The following is a 17,843-nucleotide window of genomic DNA, read 5'->3' on the forward strand; positions in this document are numbered from 1 at the left end:
CTCACCTGCGTGCAGGATGGATTGGCTTCTTAGGCTACTGGACACCATTAGCTCCAGAGGGATCGAACACAGGCCCAGCCATGGAGTCCGGTCCCGGAGCCGCGCCGCCGACCCCCTTACAGATGCCGAAAAGCGAAGAGGTCCAGAAACCGGCGGCAGAAGACTTTTCAGTCTTCATGAGGTAGCGCACAGCACTGCAGCTGTGCGCCATTGTTGTCACACACTTCACACCAGCGGTCACGGAGGGTGCAGGGCGCTGCAGGGGGCGCCCTGGGCAGCAATGAGAATACCTTGTTCTGGCTAAAAAATACATCACATATAGCCCTTGGGGCTATATGGATGTATTTAACCCCTGCCAGGTCTCCGGAGAAGAGCCCGCCGAAATAGGGGGCGGGGCCTATCTCCTCAGCACACAGCGCCATTTTCCTGCTCAGCTCCGCTGCGAGGAAGGCTCCCAGGACTCTCCCCTGCACTGCACTACAGAAACAGGGTAAAAAAGAGAGGGGGGGGGCACTTTTTTTGGCGTTTTTTGATATATATTAAGCTGCTATAAGGGAGACAACACTTCTATAGGGTTGTTCCTATATATTTATAGCGCTTGGGTGTGTGCTGGCAAACTCTCCCTCTGTCTCCCCAAAGGGCTAGTGGGGTCCTGTCTTCGATAAGAGCATTCCCTGTGTGTCTGCTGTGTGTCGGTACGTGTGTGTCGACATGTATGAGGACGATGTTGGTGTGGAGGCGGAGCAATTGCCGGTAATGGTGATGTCACCCCCTAGGGAGTCGACACCGGAATGGATGGCTTTATTTATGGAATTACGTGATAATGTCAGCACATTACAAAAATCAGTTGACGACATGAGACGGCCGGAAAACCAGTTAGTACCTGTACAGGCGTCTCAGACACCGTCAGGGGCTGTAAAACGCCCTTTACCTCAGTCGGTCGACACAGACCCAGACACGGACACCGAATCTAGTGTCGACGGTGAAGAAACAAACGTATTTTCCAGTAGGGCCACACGTTATATGATCACGGCAATGAAGGAGGCTTTACATATCTCTGATACTGCATGTACCACAAAAAGGGGTATTATGTGGGGTCTGAAAAAACTACCTGTAGTTTTTCCTGAATCAGACGAATTGAATGAAGTGTGTGATGAAGCGTGGGTTAATCCCGATAGAAAACTGCTAATTTCAAAGAAGTTATTGGCATTATATCCTTTCCCGCCAGGGGTTAGGGCGCGCTGGGAAACACCCCCTAGGGTGGATAAGGCGCTCACACGCTTATCAAAACAAGTGGCGTTACCGTCTCCTGAAACGGCCGCCCTCAAGGATCCAGCAGATAGGAGGCTGGAAACTACCCTGAAAAGTATATACACTCATACTGGTGTTATACTGCGACCAGCCATCGCCTCTGCATGGATGTGCAGTGCTGGGGTGGTTTGGTCGGATTCCCTGACTGAAAATATTGATACCCTGGATAGGGACAGTATTTTACTGACTATAGAGCATTTAAAGGATGCATTTCTATATATGCGAGATGCACAGAGGGATATTTGCACTCTGGCATCGAGAGTAAGTGCGATGTCCATATCTGCCAGAAGAAGTTTATGGACGCGACAATGGTCAGGTGATGCGGATTCCAAACGGCATATGGAAGTATTGCCGTATAAGGGGGAGAAATTATTTGGGGTCGGTCTATCGGATTTGGTGGCCACGGCAACAGCCGGGAAATCCACCTTTTTACCTCAGGTCCCCTCCCAACAGAAAAAGACACCGTCTTTTCAGCCGCAGTCCTTTCGTTCCTATAGGAACAAGCGGGCGAAAGGACAGTCATATTTGCCCCGAGGCAAAGGAAAGGGTAAGAGAGTGCACCAAGCAGCTTCTTCCCAGGAGCAGAAGCCCCCCCCCCGGCTTCTGCAAAGCCCTCAGCATGACGTTGGGGCTTTACAAGCGGACTCAGGGGCGGTGGGGGGTCGACTCAAGAATTTCAGCGCACAGTGGGCTCACTCACAGGTGGACCCCTGGATCCTGCAGATAATATCTCAGGGTTACAGGTTGGAATTCGAGAAGTCTCCCCCTCGCCGGTTCCTAAAGTCTGCTCTGCCAACATCTCCCTCAGACAGGGCGACGGTATTGGAAGCCATTCACAAGCTGTATTCTCAGCAGGTGATAGTCAAGGTACCCCTCCTACAACAGGGAAAGGGGTATTATTCCACACTATTTGTGGTACCGAAGCCGGACGGCTCGGTAAGACCTATTCTAAATCTGAAATCTTTGAACCTGTACATACAAAAATTCAAGTTCAAGATGGAGTCACTCAGAGCAGTGATAGCGAATCTGGAAGAAGGGGACTTTATGGTGTCCCTGGACATCAAGGATGCTTACCTGCATGTCCCAATTTGCTCTTCACATCAAGGGTACCTCAGGTTCGTGGTGCAAAACTGTCATTATCAGTTTCAGACGCTGCCGTTTGGATTGTCCACGGCACCTCGGGTCTTTACCAAGGTAATGGCCGAAATGATGTTTCTTCTACGAAGAAAAGGCGTATTAATTATCCCTTACTTGGACGATCTCCTGATAAGGGCAAGGTCCAGGGAACAGCTGGGGGACGTAGTAGCACTAACCCAAATAGTGCTGCAACAGCATGGGTGGATTCTGAATTTTCCAAAATCTCAATTGACCCCGACGACACGTCTGCTGTTCCTGGGAATGATTCTGGACACGGTTCAGAAAAAGGTGTTTCTTCCGGAGGAGAAAGCCAAGGAGTTATCCGAACTTGTCAGGAACCTCCTAAAACCAGGAAAAGTGTCTGTGCATCAATGCACAAGAGTCCTGGGAAAGATGGTGGCTTCTTACGAAGCGATTCCATTCGGCAGATTCCACGCACGAACTTTTCAGTGGGATCTGCTGGACAAATGGTCCGGATCGCATCTGCAGATGCATCAGCGGATAACCTTGTCGCCACGGACAAGGGTGTCTCTTCTGTGGTGGTTGCAGAGTGCTCATCTGTTAGAGGGCCGCAGATTCGGCATACAGGACTGGGTCCTGGTGACCACGGATGCCAGTCTGAGAGGCTGGGGAGCGGTCACACAGGGAAGAAACTTCCAGGGAGTATGGTCAAACCTGGAGATGTCTCTTCACATAAATATACTGGAGCTAAGAGCGATTTACAATGCTCTAAGCCTGGCAAAACCCCTGCTTCAGGGTCAGCCGGTGTTGATCCAGTCGGACAACATCACGGCAGTCGCCCACGTAAACAGACAGGGCGGCACAAGAAGCAGGAGAGCAATGGCAGAAGCTGCAAGGATTCTTCGCTGGGCGGAAGATCATGTGATAGCACTGTCAGCAGTGTTCATTCCGGGAGGGGACAACTGGGAAGCAGACTTCCTCAGCAGACACGATCTACACCGGGAGAGTGGGGACTTCATCCAGAAGTCTTCCACATGATTGTGAACCGTTGGGAAAAACCAAAGGTGGACATGATGGCGTCTCGCCTCAACAAAAAACTGGACAGGTATTGCGCCATGTCAAGAGACCCTCAGGCAATAGCTGTGGACGCTCTGGTAACGCCGTGGGTGTTCCAGTCAGTGTATGTGTTTCCTCCTCTGCCTCTCATACCAAAAGTACTGAGAATTATACGGCAAAGGGGAGTAAGAACGATACTAGTGGCTCCGGATTGGCCAAGAAGAACTTGGTACCCGGAACTTCAGGAGATGCTCACGGAAGATCCGTGGCCTCTACCTCTAAGACAGGACCTGCTTCAGCAGGGACCGTGTCTATTCCAAGACTTACCGCGGCTGCGTTTGACGGCATGGCGGTTGAACGCCGAATTCTAAGGGAAAAAGGCATTCCGGAAGAGGTCATTCCTACACTGGTAAAAGCCAGGAAGGAGGTGACTGCACAACATTATCACCGCATTTGGAGAAAATATGTTGCGTGGTGTGAGGCCAGGAAGGCCCCCACGGAGGAATTTCAATTGGGTCGATTCCTACATTTCCTGCAAACAGGATTGTCTATGGGCCTCAAGTTGGGGTCCATTAAGGTTCAAATTTCGGCCCTGTCGATTTTCTTCCAGAAAGAATTGGCTTCAGTTCCTGAAGTCCAGACTTTTGTAAAAGGAGTACTACATATACAGCCCCCGGTTGTGCCCCCAGTGGCTCCGTGGGACCTTAATGTAGTTTTGGATTTTCTCAAATCCCATTGGTTTGAGCCACTCAAAACGGCGGATTTGAAATATCTTACATGGAAAGTAACCATGCTACTGGCCCTGGCTTCAGCCAGGAGAGTGTCAGAATTGGCGGCTTTATCGTATAAAAGCCCATATCTGATTTTCCATTCGGACAGGGCAGAACTGCGGACGCGTCCTCATTTTCTGCCTAAGGTGGTGTCAGCGTTTCACCTGAACCAGCCTATTGTGGTGCCTGCGGCTACTAGCGATTTGGAGGATTCCAAGTTGCTGGACGTTGTCAGGGCATTGAAAATATATATTTCAAGGACGGCTGGAGTCAGAAAATCTGACTCGCTGTTTATACTGTATGCACCCAACAAGCTGGGTGCTCCTGCTTCTAAGCAGACGATTGCTCGTTGGATTTGTAGCACAATTCAACTTGCACATTCTGTGGCAGGCCTGCCACAGCCTAAATCTGTCAAGGCCCATTCCACAAGGAAGGTGGGCTCATTCTGGGCGGCTGCCCGAGGGGTCTCGGCATTACAACTCTGCCGAGCAGCTACGTGGTCGGGGGAGAACACGTTTGTAAAATTCTACAAATTTGATACCCTGGCTAAAGAGGACCTGGAGTTCTCTCATTCGGTGCTGCAGAGTCATCCGCACTCTCCCGCCCGTTTGGGAGCTTTGGTATAATCCCCATGGTCCTGACGGAGTCCCCAGCATCCACTAGGACGTTAGAGAAAATAAGATTTTACTTACCGATAAATCTATTTCTCGTAGTCCGTAGTGGATGCTGGGCGCCCATCCCAAGTGCGGATTGTCTGCAATACTTGTACATAGTTATTGTTACAAAGAAATCGGGTTGTTATTGTTGTGAGCCGTCTGTTCAGAGGCTCCTACGTTGTCATACTGTTAACTGGGTTCAGATCACAAGTTGTACGGTGTGATTGGTGTGGCTGGTATGAGTCTTACCCGGGATTCAAAATCCTTCCTTATTGTGTACGCTCGTCCGGGCACAGTATCCTAACTGAGGCTTGGAGGAGGGTCATAGGGGGAGGAGCCAGTGCACACCACCTGATCCTAAAACTTTATTTTTGTGCCCTGTCTCCTGCGGAGCCGCTAATCCCCATGGTCCTGACGGAGTCCCCAGCATCCACTACGGACTACGAGAAATAGATTTATCGGTAAGTAAAATCTTATTTTTTTTTAAATGTAACATGTTTTTGGACTATTTCATACCTTCTCTATCCATGTCGTCATAGAGTTGGTTATAAACCTTGTGGCGAGCCACCGAGCCCGAAGCGTGACGAGCGAAGCGAGTCCCGTGAGGGTATGCCTTTCTACAATTGGGGATCCCAGATGACAAAACTATGCGCACAAACCACAAAAATGCAAAAAACATGGTGTCTACCTTTTTTATGTCGACCATTTTCATGTCGACCTTTTGACCCTGTCGACCTTTTGTACTGTCTACTTTTTTCATGTCGACCTTTTGACCCGGTCGACCTAATGTCTGTCTAACATATGGTGTCTCTCTATTGACTGTCTAACCACACCCGATTAATACAGGTACAGGAGGAGGGACACACAAACAAAGTACTATTTTTGGGACTGGAGGGGGTTTAGTGAAATTCATTCAAAGTGGAAAACTATTTTAGCCTCATCTTAGATAGCAGAAATATAAACAAATAAGTTGATATTTTCTTATTGTTACGAGAAATCTTGCACATTGATTAACTACTTTTTTCCCCTTCCTTTATGCTTTAATTTAGCAAATCCAGCCTGCCCCAGCTGTAACACAACCTTCTGTGGTTGTAGCCAATCCATCTCCAGCCAACACCTCTACGTCAACCCAAGTCCATGTCAGCTGTTCAGAGCCGCCAACTGTGGGCCAGCTTGTCTCCAGTAAGTGTTTCTGTCCTACTGTTCCAAAATGGGTCTCTGGTTGTAACATGAAGATATGATATAATTTATCCTTCTTCTGTGACCAGACGGGTATGGTATGCGTGACCTGCGTAGGTGGCTGAGACAACAAGCCCCTTGCGGGCTCGCTGCTCTAGCCACGCTGTGGGCTCGGTGGCAGCTTCCCACTCTATGGGTGTCATGGACACCCACGAGTGGGAATAGTCCCTGTTGGTCGGCATGCCGACTGTCGGGATTGTGAGGGGGCGGGATGTAGGGGTAGGTATTGTGACCTGAGGGGTCACATAACTACATCCCGACCAGATGACATCTTTTTTCTTTATTCCATGAAAATGTATGTACCAATGTGAATTTCACACATAAGGCTTTATTATGGTAGCAAATTAAAAAAAAAAGTACTAATATGTTATTATCTTCCTTTAAGGGCTCAGTACTATTCCATGGATTTCCCAAAATTACTTTGACAGATTTAAGTGAAAAATATATATTGTAAAACGGGTACTGGAAATAAGGACTCGTGAGGCAGGTCTTCCGGTTAAACACAGTGGGGTAAATTTACTAAGGTCCCGATTTTGACCGAGATGCCGTTTTTTCATCAAAGTGTCATCTCGGTAATTTACTAAGCAATAATCACGGCAGTGATGAGGGCATTCGTAATTTTTTGGAAGTAGTTGTAAAAAAATACAAATGAATACACCATCGGTCAAAACGCGGCTGTTTAAGTATGAATCTCGGTAATTTACTAAGAAGTGCAAAGCAAAAAAAAACAAACACTGCCGTGAAAAATTACAACTCGTAAAAAAGTGCAAAAAAAAATCAGACCTGCTTTTTTAATCCGTGATTGTATAGGCATGCAGGGATCCATGAGATCCGTGCATGTATATCAGTGGGAAGGGGTGGGAAAGTGGTTATTTTCTTTAAAAAAAATGCGTGGGGTCCCCCCTCCTAAGCATAACCAGCCTCGGGCTCTTTGAGCCGATCCTGGTTGCAGAAATATGGGGGAAAAAATGACAGGGGTTCCCCCATATTTAAGCAACCAGCATCGGGCTCTGCGCCTGGTCCTGGTTCCAAAAATACGGGGGACAAAAAGAGTAGAGGTCCCCCATATTTTTAAAACCAGCACCGGGCTCCACTAGCTGGACAGATAATGCCACAGCCGGGGGTCACTTTTATATAGTGCCCTGCGGCCGTGGCATCAAAAATCCAACTAGTCACCCCTGGCCGGGGTACCCTGGGGGAGTGGGGACCCCTTCAATCAAGGGGCCCCCCCCCCCCCAGCCACCCAAGGGCCAGGGGTGAAGCCCGAGGCTGTCCCCCCCCATCCAATGGGCTGCGGATGGGGAGGCTGATAGCCTTTTGTGATAATGAAAAGATATTGTTTTTAGTAGCAGTACTACAAGGCCCAGTAAGCCTCCCCCGCATGCTGGTACTTGGAGAACCACAAGTACCAGCATGCGGCGGAAAAACGGGCCCGCTGGTACCTGTAGTACTATTACTAAAAAAATACCCAAAAAAACACAAGACACACACACCGTGAAAGTAAAGATTTATTACATACATGCACACAAACATACATACATACTTACCTTATGTTCACACGAGGGTCTGTCCTCTTCTCCAGTAGAATCCAAGGGGTAACTGTTGAATAAATTCTACTCACCAGATCCCGGGTCCCAGGGTCCTCGGGGCAACCATTTGTAATCCAGGTACTTGCATAAAATAAGAAAACGGAAAGCCGAGCCACGAACTGAAAGGGGCCCCATGTTTTCACATGGGACTCCTTTCCCCGAATGCCAGAAACCCACTCTGACTTCTGTCTAAGTGGGTTTCTTCAGCCAATCAGGGAGCGCTACGTTGTAGCACTCTTCTGATCGGCTGTGTGCTCCTGTACTGTCTGACAGGCGGCACACGGCAGTGTTACAATGTAGCGCCTATGCACTCCATTGTAACCAATGGTGGGAACTTTCTGCCCTGCGGTTGACCTAAAGTGACGTCACCGCTGAGCAGAAAGTTCCCACCATTGGTTACAATGGAGCGCATAGGCGCTACATTGTAACACTGCCGCGTGCTGCCTGTCAGTCAGTACAGGAGCACACAGCCGATCAGGAGAGTGCCACAAAGTGGTGTTCCCTGATTGGCTGAAGAAACCCACTTAGACATCAGTCAGAGTGGGTTTCTGGCATTCGGGGAAAGGAGTCCCATGTGAAAACATGGGGCCCCTTTCAGTTCGTGGCTCGGCTTTCCGTTTTGTTATTTTATGCAAGTACCTGGATTACAAATGGATGGTTGCCCCGAGGACCCTGGGACCCGGGATCTGGTGAGTAGAATTTATTCAACAGGTACCCCTTGGATTCTACTGGAGAAGAGGACAGACCCTCGTGTGAACATAAGGTAAGTATGTATGTATGTTTGTGTGCATGTATGTAATAAATCTTTACTTTCACGGTGTGTGTGTCTTGTGTTTTTTTGGGTATTTTTTTAGTAGTAGTACTACAGGTACCAGCGGGCCCGTTTTTCCGCCGCATGCTGGTACTTGTGGTTCTCCAAGTACCAGCATGCGGGGGAGGCTTGCTGGGCCTTGTAGTACTGCTACTAAAAACAATATATTTTCATTATCACAAAAGGCTATCAGCCTCCCCATCCGCAGCCCATTGGATGGGGGGGGACAGCCTCGGGCTTCACCCATGGCCCTTGGGTGGCTAGGGGGGGGGACCCCTTGATTGAAGGGGTCCCCACTCCCCCAGGGTACCCCGGCCAGGGGTGACTAGTTGGATTTTTGATGCCACGGCCGCAGGGCACTATATAAAAGTGACCCCCGGCTGTGGCATTATCTGTCCAGCTAGTGGAGCCCGGTGCTGGTTTTAGAAATACGGGGGACCCCTACTCTTTTTGTCCCCCGTATTTTTGGAACCAGGACCAGGCGCAGAGCCCGATGCTGGTTGCTTAAATATGGGGGAACCCCTGTCATTTTTTTTCCCATATTTTTGCAACCAGGATCGGCTCAAAGAGCCCGAGGCTGGTTATGCTTAGGAGGGGGGACCCCACGCAATTTTTTTTTTGGATTTACAGTGTTTCATTTAAAAAAAAAATAAAAAAAAAATGAACCCCAGCACGGATCACACAGATCCGGCCGAGATTCATTGTAAAAAAGTCGGCAGTGTTTTGCTAATCACTGCCGTAAAAAACAGAAAAAAAAAACGAATGACATCGACATCGGAAAACCCGAAAAGGCTAAATACGGCAGCTTCGTAAATTAGACGTAATCAATTCAAAAAGTTGCAATTTTACACTGTCGATGTCATTCGTGATTGAACTTTGACCTGAAACGGGAAAATACGATTCTTAGTAAATTTACCCCAGTGTCTTTTATTGGCAGCAGATACTGTGTACATAGCATACACAGGCTTGGGCCTTGTCACACAGATACATACAGAAAATAAACCAACAGACATTTAAAGTCCTAGCACTCCTTGTGCTCAGCAATCAGATTGCCATGTTCAGCCAATGTCATCAGTCCCTGGCACTAAAAAATTGCAGCCTACTCGCTGGCCCCTATCGGGCATCAGTGCACTGTATACTGGGTGAATTGGATTTTTAAACTGCTCTCCTGCATTTGACTTCCTGCTGTCTCTGGATGACCTGGAAAACCCGGACTTTTGTTTTTCCACTTGCAGCTGTACAATTCAGAAAGCCTGGAGTTATAAGTCCACTGCAGGTGCAGAATGTGCAGGTCTTGTTTTCTTCTGCCTTGGAGGGAGCTGATCCCACCAGAATGTGGGCAATTGTGGTAATTAACAAAATGCAAAGTGGATGAACAGAAGAGAAATCTGAATCAAATCAATATTTGATGTGATCACCCTTTGCCTTCAAAACAGCATCAATTCTTCTAGGTACACTTGCACACAGTTTTTGAAGGAACTCGGCAGAGAGGTTGTTCCAAACATCTTGGAGAACTAACCACAGATCTTCTGTAGATGTAGGCTTGCTCAAATCCTTCTGTCTCTTCATGTAGTTCCAGACAGACTCGATGATGTTGGGATTGGGGCTCTGTGGGGACCATATCATCACTTCTAGGACTCCTTCTTCTTCTTAACGCTAAAGATAGTTCTTAATGACATTGGCTGTATGTTTTGTAGTCATTGTCCTGCTGCATAATAAATTTGGAGCCAATCATAGTAACATAGTTAATGTGGTTGAAAAGAGGCAAAATGTCCATCGGGTTCAACCTGTATTCTGTATTAAGCTGTGCACATTATAATGTACCTGCTGAAGTAATGCTATGGGCTTGGATATCTTTCTCAGTTAGAAATTTGTCCAATCCATTTTGAAATGCATTTACAGAGTCCGCCATTATCACCTTCTCCGGCAGGGAGTTCCAAATCTTTATTGCCCTTACTGTGAACAACTCTTTCCTACGTTGTGTACGGAATTTTCTCTCCACTAGCCTCAGTGAGTGCCCACGTGTCCTATACAGAGTTCTTTTAATAAACAAATCCCCTGCTAACTCCTTGTAATGACTCCTGTAATGACTCTTTACATATTTGAAGATATTAATAATGTCTCCTCTTAGACGTCTCTTTTCTAGTGTATACTATATTTAACCTAGTGAGTCTTTCCTCGTGCTCCAGTGCCTATAACCCTTTAATCAGTTTAGTAGTTCGCCTTTGAACTCTTTCGAGTTCCCCGATATCTTTTTTTATAATGTGGTGCCCAAAATTTAACACAATATTCCAGGTGCGGACGTACCAATGATTTGTACAGCGGCAGGATTATATCCTCGTCCCTTGTCTCAATGCCCCGTTTTATGCACGCAAGTACCTTACTTGCCTTCTTTGCTGCATTTTGACATTGTGTACTGTTATTAAGCCTATTTTCTCTTACGTCCTAGAGGATGCTGGGGGTCCACATTAGTACCATGGGGTATAGACGGGTCCACCAAAAGCCATTGGCACTTTAAGAGTTTGAGAGTGTGGGCTGGCTCTTCCCTCTATGCCTCTCCTACCAGATTCCGTTTAGAAAATGTGCCCGGAGGAGCCGGTCACAGGTAGGGGAGCTCTACAGAGCCTTTCTGGAAAAATTTTATTTTTAGAGTTTATTTTTTTACAGGGAGTCTGCTGGCAACAGCCTCCCTGCAGCGAGGGACTAAGGAGGGGAGCAGTGTCCATCCTGCGGGGTCTGAGCCACTGTCTCCGCTGACTGGACACTGAGCTCCAGAGGGGTCGGATCGTCCCCGCCACAGGGGGTCGCTCGCCCCAGCAGCATGCCGCCAACCCCTTACAGAGCTGAAGATTTGGTGAGTGAGAAACCGACCCCTCTAGCAAGCGGGGGACCGGTGTGAAGATGGCAGCAGTGGGGAGGGAGCTGCGCTCCTGTGAAGGCTCAGCGGCACATGGTGCGGCGCTGTGAGGGGCGCCCTGGGCCAGCGCTTACCCCCTACACTGGTCCAGAAGCCTGTCGGGGTCCGCGGATCTCAGCCAGCACATTTTCCTCAGGCCAGTATAATCTATGAAGAGCGGGAAGACCGCGCCATTATGGGGGCGGAGCTTCTCCTAAGAGCGGACCCAGCAGCGTTCCAGTGCCATTTTCCTGCCTGCACAGCGCTGAGAGGAAGAACAGGTCCCTCCACAGCAACTCCAGCTATCTGTACACGGTACCAGGGGGTTGTAGAAGGGAGGGGAGGCTGTAATAAGACTGTGTGTCCTATTAAGGTGCACAGTCAGCGCTGACAAGGGGTCTCCTTTTGCTGAAAGCGCTGTGTGTGGGTTGGCTCCAATCTCTCTGTCTCTCTTGCCATTCTTGGGGGGAAAACTGTCTGTCCTGACGTGTGTGTATGTGTGTGTGTGTGTGTGTGTGTGTGTGTGTAGTGTTTGGTGGTCTCCTTTAGCTATGTCCAGGGACACTGTGTCCAGGATGATTGCATGTAATCAGGGTAGCACTGGTTTAGCACAGATACCAGCAAGGGAACCGGAGTGGTTTTCCTCTATCAAATCTTGGATTTCTCAAATTTCAGACAGGGTTGCAAGTAATGAATCTGCAACCCAGGTATTACAGAGCTCTATGGCAGTATGGCCGGTTTCTGGTACCTCAGGACGCCCCGCTGTATACCCCCACAAACGTGCACTTGACGACAACGGATACCGATTATGACACCACAGACGGTGATGGGGATGTGTTGCGAGGGTCCGCATCTCTTGGAAAGGGGGTGCAATTGTTTATTGTTGATAGAGGCTATCAGGGATGTGTTGAATGTTAATGATACCACACCTGAGCAGGTTGAGGAGGCTTTTTTCACTGAAAATAAAAAAGCCTCGCTAACCTTCCCTGCGTCAAAGGAATTGAATGCTATATTTTAAAAAGCATGGGTAAAACCTGAGAAAAAATTCCAAGTCCCTAAAAGGGTCCAGGTGGTGTTTCCTTTCCCTGAGGAGGATAGGAAAAAATGGGAAAACCCGCCGATTGTTGACGCATCTGTGTCCAGACTCTCAAAGAAGGTGGTTTTGCCTGTTTCAGGATCTACCGCCTTAATGGAGCCGGCTGATAGAAAAATTGATAACACGCTTAAATCAATGTACACTGCTTCAGGGGCCATATTACGTCGGACTATTGCTACTGCATGGATTTCAAAGGCAATAGTAAAGTGGTTGGCTACCTTACTTGAGGATTTGGATACGATGGATAGGGATGACGTTGCTTTATATTTACACAACATACATGATTCAGCAGGTTTTATGGTAGAATCCATGAAAGACCTGGGTTCCATGGCTGTGGGAATATCTTCCATGTGTGTTTCAGCTCGTCTGGGACTGTGGCTGCGCCAGTGGTCGGCCAACGCGGAATCCAGGAAAAGTGTGGAGTCCCTACCCTATACAGGTCAGGCTCTCTTTGGGGAAGCTCTAGATGTGTGGCTATGCATGGCTACAGCGGGTAAGTCTCAGTTTCTTCCCTCAGCAGCACCTTCTCCGAAGAAATCCTTCTCTTCATCTGCAATGCAGTCCTTTCGCCCTAACAGGCCTAGAAAGGCCAGAGCGTCCAATACCTTCTTTAGGGGAGGTCGAGTTAAGTCCAAGAAATCTGCAGCTGCAGGTTCCCAGGAGCAAAAGCCTGCTTCAGGTACGCCAAAGTCCTCCGCATGACGGTGGACCGCGCGGCCTGGAGATGGGGCCAGTGGGAGCCAGACTCAGACACTTCAGTCATGTCTGGGTATCGTCCGGCCTGGATCCCTGGGTGGTAGATATTGTATCCCAGGGATACAGGCTGGAATTTCAAAGTCTCCCTCCTAATCGTTTTTTCAAATCAGGCTTACCAACTCTATTGGCAGACAGCACTGTGCTACAGGACGCTGTCCAAAAATTGGTGGAGGCACAGGTCATTGTGCCAGTACCACCTCACATGCAGAACAAAGGTTACTATTCGAACCTTTTCGTGGTACCAAAACCGGATGGTTCGGTCAGGCCTATTCTGAACCTGAAATCATTGAACCCCTTTCTAAAGGAGTTCAAGTTCAAGATGGAGTCTCTCAGGGCGGTGATATCAGGTCTGGAAGAGGGAGAATTCCTGGTATCACTGGATATCAAGGATGCGTACCTCCACATTCCGATCTGGCTGCCGCATCAGGCTTATCTCCGCTTCGCATTGCTGGACTGTCATTTCCAGTTCCAGGGCCTGCCATTCGGCCTCTCCACGGCACCAAGGGTGTTTACCAAGGTGATGGCAGAAATTATGGTTCTCCTCCGCAAACATGGTGTGAACATCATTCCATATCTGGGCGATCTGCTGATAAAAGCATCGTCCAAGGAGAAGCTGCTGCAATCCATTGTTTTCACAACACGCCTCCTCATGGTTGGATTCTGAACCTTCCAAAGTCACATTTGGAACCAACCCAGAGGTTGTCCTTTCTGGGAATGATCCTGGATACGGAAGTGCAAAAGGTGTTTCTTCCGCAGGAAAAAGCGTTGGTGATACAAGCTATGGACTGGGATGTCCTGAAGCCAGCCCGGGTGTCGGTTCATCGATGCATTCGCCTATTGGGAAAGTTGGTGGCCTCTTACGAGGCTCTCCAGTACGGGGGGTTCCATGCTCGGACCTTCCAACTGCATCTTCACATGCACCAGAAAATTCATCTGTCGCCGAGGGCCAGGCTTTCGCTCCTCTGGTGGTTACAATAACCTCACCTTCTGGAGGGCCACAGGTTCGAGATTCAGGAATTGGTCCTTCTAACCACGGATGCGTGCCCTTCGGGGCTGGGGAGCAGTCACTCAAGGAGTAATCTTCCAAGGACGGTGGTCAAGCCTGGAAGCCGGCCTGCCCATCAACATCCTGGAACTAAGAGCCGTCTACAACGGTCTTCTTCAGGCGGCCCCTCTTCTAAGAAATCGGGCCATTCAAGTGCAGTCGGACAAAGTATCAACAGTGGCTTACATAAACCGACAGTGCGGAATGAAGAGCAGAGCAGCAATGTCAGAGGTGACAAGAATACTCCTCTGGACAGAAAAACACGCGTTGGCGCTGTCAGCCATCTTCATTCCGGGAGTAGAGGTCTCCATCTGGAGGTGTTCAAGGAAATAACAGACCTTTGGAGATTACCTCAAATAGACGTGATGGCCTCTCGTCTCAATAAGCGTTATTGTTCCCGGTCGAGGGACCCACAGGCAGTGGCAGTGGACGCCCTGGTGTCTCTGTGGGTGTTCCAGTCAGTGTATGTGTTTCCACCACTCCCACTCATCCAAAGAATCCTAAAGCTAATAAGGAGAACAAGGGTTCAAGCGATCCTCATTGCCCCAGACTGGCCAAGAAGGGCTTGGTACGCGGACCTTCTGTATCTACTGCAAGAAGAACCGAGGCCTCTTCCTCTTTGGGAGGACCTGCTGCAGCAGGGGCCGTTCGCCTATCAAGACTTACCGCGCTACGTTTGACAGCATGGAAGTTGAGCGCCTGATACTTGCTCGGAAGGGCATTCCGAAGAAGGTCATTCCTACCCTCATACAGGCTAGGAAAGGGGTAACGTCTAAACATTACCATCGTATATGGAAGAAATATGTCTCTTGGTGTAAATCCAAGAAGTTTCCTACGTTGGAGTTTCAACTCGGACGTTTTCTCCTTTTCCTGCAAGCAGGTGTGGATGTGGGCCTGAGGTTAGGATCTGTGAAGGTCCAGATTTCGGCCCTATCCGTTTTCTTTCAGAAACTATTGGCTGCCCTCCCTGAGGTTCAGACTTTTTTGAAGGGAGTTCTGCACATCCAACCTCCCTTTGTACCGCCTACGGCGCCTTGGGACCTTAACGTGGTGTTGCAGTTCCTCCAGTCGGATTGGTTTGAGCCTCTACAGGAGGTTGAGGACAAATTTCTTACATGGAAGGCGGTCACGTTGTTGACCTTAGCTTTTGCTAGATGCGTGTCCGAATTGGGGGCTTTATCCTGTAAAAGCCCTTGCTTGATCTTCCACGAAGATAGAGCTGAGCTCCGGACATGTCAGCAGTTTCTTCCGAAGGTTGTGTCGGCATTTCATATCAACCAACCTATTGTGGTGCCAGTGGCTACTGACTCCTCAATTACATAAAAGTCCTTGGATGTTGTGAGGGCTCTGAAGATATATGTGAAGAGAACTTCTCGTCACAGAAAGTCGGACTCTCTGTTTGTCCTATATGATCCCAAGAAAATTGGGTGTCCTGCTTCTAAGCAGACTGTTTCTCGCTGAATTCGGTTCACTATCCAGCACGCTTATTCTACGGCAGTACTGTGTCCAGAATCTGTTAAGGCCCACTCTACTCGTAAGGTGGGGTCTTCCTGGGCGGCTGCCTGGGGTGTCTCGGCACTGCAACTTTGCCAAGCTGCAACTTGGTCTGGGTCGAACACGTTTGCAAAGTTTTACAAGCTCGATACTTTGGCCTCTGATGATCTGAAGTTCAGTCAATCAGTTCTGTAGGAGCCTCCGCACTCTCCCTCCGATTCTGGGAGCTTTGGTACATCCCCATGGTACTCATGTGGACCCCAGCATCCTCTAGGACGTAAGAGAAAATAGGATTTTGGTTACCTACCGGTAAATCCTTTTCTCGTAGTCCGAAGAGAATGCTGGGCGCCCGCCCAGTGCTTCGTTTTCCTGTAAACGTTATTTGGTTCAGTACAACTTCGTTTTAGTTGAGTACTGCATTGTTACTTGGTAAGTAATGTTTCAGCGGTTGCTGATTGTTCAAGCTATGTTAGCTTGACGTGCCTTGTATGTGTGAGCTGGTGTGAATCTCGCCACTATCTGTGTATAATCCTTCTCTCGAAGATGTCCGTCTCCTCGGGCACAGTTTCTAGACTGAGTCTGGTAGGAAGGGAATAGAGGGAGGAGCCAGCCCACACTCTCAAACTCTTAAAGTGCCAATGGCTCCTGGTGGACCCGTCTATACCCCATGGTACTAATGTGGACCCCAGCATCCTCTACGGACTACGAGAAAAGGATTTACCGGTAGGTAACCAAAATCCTATTATTTCTCTGACGTCCTAGTGGATGCTGGGAACTCCGTAAGGACCATGGGGAATAGACGGGCTCCGCAGGAGACTGGGCACTCTTAAAAGAAAGATTAGGTACTATATCTGGTGTGCACTGGCTCCTCCCTCTATGCCCCTCCTCCAGACCTCAGTTAGAATCTGTGCCCGGCCAGAGCTGGATGCACTTAGTGGGCTCTCCTGAGCTCACTAGAAAAGAAAGTATTTGTTAGGTTTTTTATTTTCAGTGAGATCTGCTGGCAACAGACTCACTGCTACGAGGGACTGAGGGGAGAGAAGCAAACCTACCTGCTTGCAGCTAGCTTGTGCTTCTGAGGCTACTGGACACCATTAGCTCCAGAGGGATCGAACACAGGGCCCGACCTCGATCGTCCATTCTCGGAGCCTCGCCGCCGTCCCCTTTGCAGAGCCAGAAGACGGAAGATAAAGATGAAAAACGGCGGCTGAAGACTCCTGTCTTCATTAAGGTAGCGCACAGCACTGCAGCTGTGCGCCATTGCTCCCATAGCACACCACACACTCCGGTCACTGTTGGGTGCAGGGCGCTGGGGGGGGGCGCCCTGGGCAGCAATTAGTTTACCTTTTGGCACAAATATAACACTGTATATGTGCAAAAACCCCCGCCATTATCATTATAAAAAGCGGGAGAAGCCCGCCGCTGAAGGGGCGGGGCTATCTTCCTCAGCACAGCCAACGCCATTTTCTCTTCACAGCTCCGCTGGAAGGACGCTCCCCATGCTCTCCCCTGCAGTATCCAGTACAACAAGGGTAAAAAAGAGAGGGGGGGCACATAAATTTAGGCGCAAATTGGTCTTAATAAGCAGCTATTGGGAATAATCACTCAGTATAGTGAAAATCCCTGTGTTATATAGCGCTGTGGTGTGTGCTGGCATACTCTCTCTCTGTCTTCCCAAAGGACTTTGTGGGGTCCTGTCCTCAGTCAGAGCATTCCCTGTGTGTGTGCGGTGTGTCAGTACGGCTGTTTCGACATGTTTGATGTGGAGGGCTACGTGGAGGCGGAGCAGGAGTCGATAAGTGTGATGTCGCCCCCTACGGGGCCGACACCGGAGTGGATGGATATGTGGAAGGTATTAACCGACAGTGTCAACTCTTTACATAAAAGGTTTGATGACGTAACAGCCTTGGGACAGCCGGCATCTCAGCCCGCGCCTGCCCAGGCGTCTCAGAGGCCATCAGGGGCTCAAAAACGCCCGCTAGCTCAGATGGCAGACACAAATGTCGACACGGAGTCTGACTCCAGT

The 17,843-nt window shown here is 49.0% G+C and overlaps 1 protein-coding gene across 5 annotated transcripts in view; it reads left to right on the plus strand.

Moving 5' to 3' along the window:
* The window catches only part of POU6F1 (POU class 6 homeobox 1), a 208,363-nt gene that overhangs the window by 177,461 nt on the left and 13,059 nt on the right, over positions 1–17,843 (plus strand). For all 5 annotated transcript variants that reach the window (XM_063952285.1, XM_063952284.1, XM_063952288.1 and 2 more), the window contains one exon: positions 5,941–6,073. In XM_063952285.1, the coding sequence (XP_063808355.1) occupies positions 5,941–6,073 (133 nt within the window). The remainder of the gene's footprint in view (positions 1–5,940; positions 6,074–17,843) is intronic.

This window comes from Pseudophryne corroboree, chromosome 2, assembly GCF_028390025.1.
Source record: "Pseudophryne corroboree isolate aPseCor3 chromosome 2, aPseCor3.hap2, whole genome shotgun sequence".
NCBI classification, from domain to species: Eukaryota; Metazoa; Chordata; class Amphibia; order Anura; family Myobatrachidae; genus Pseudophryne; species Pseudophryne corroboree.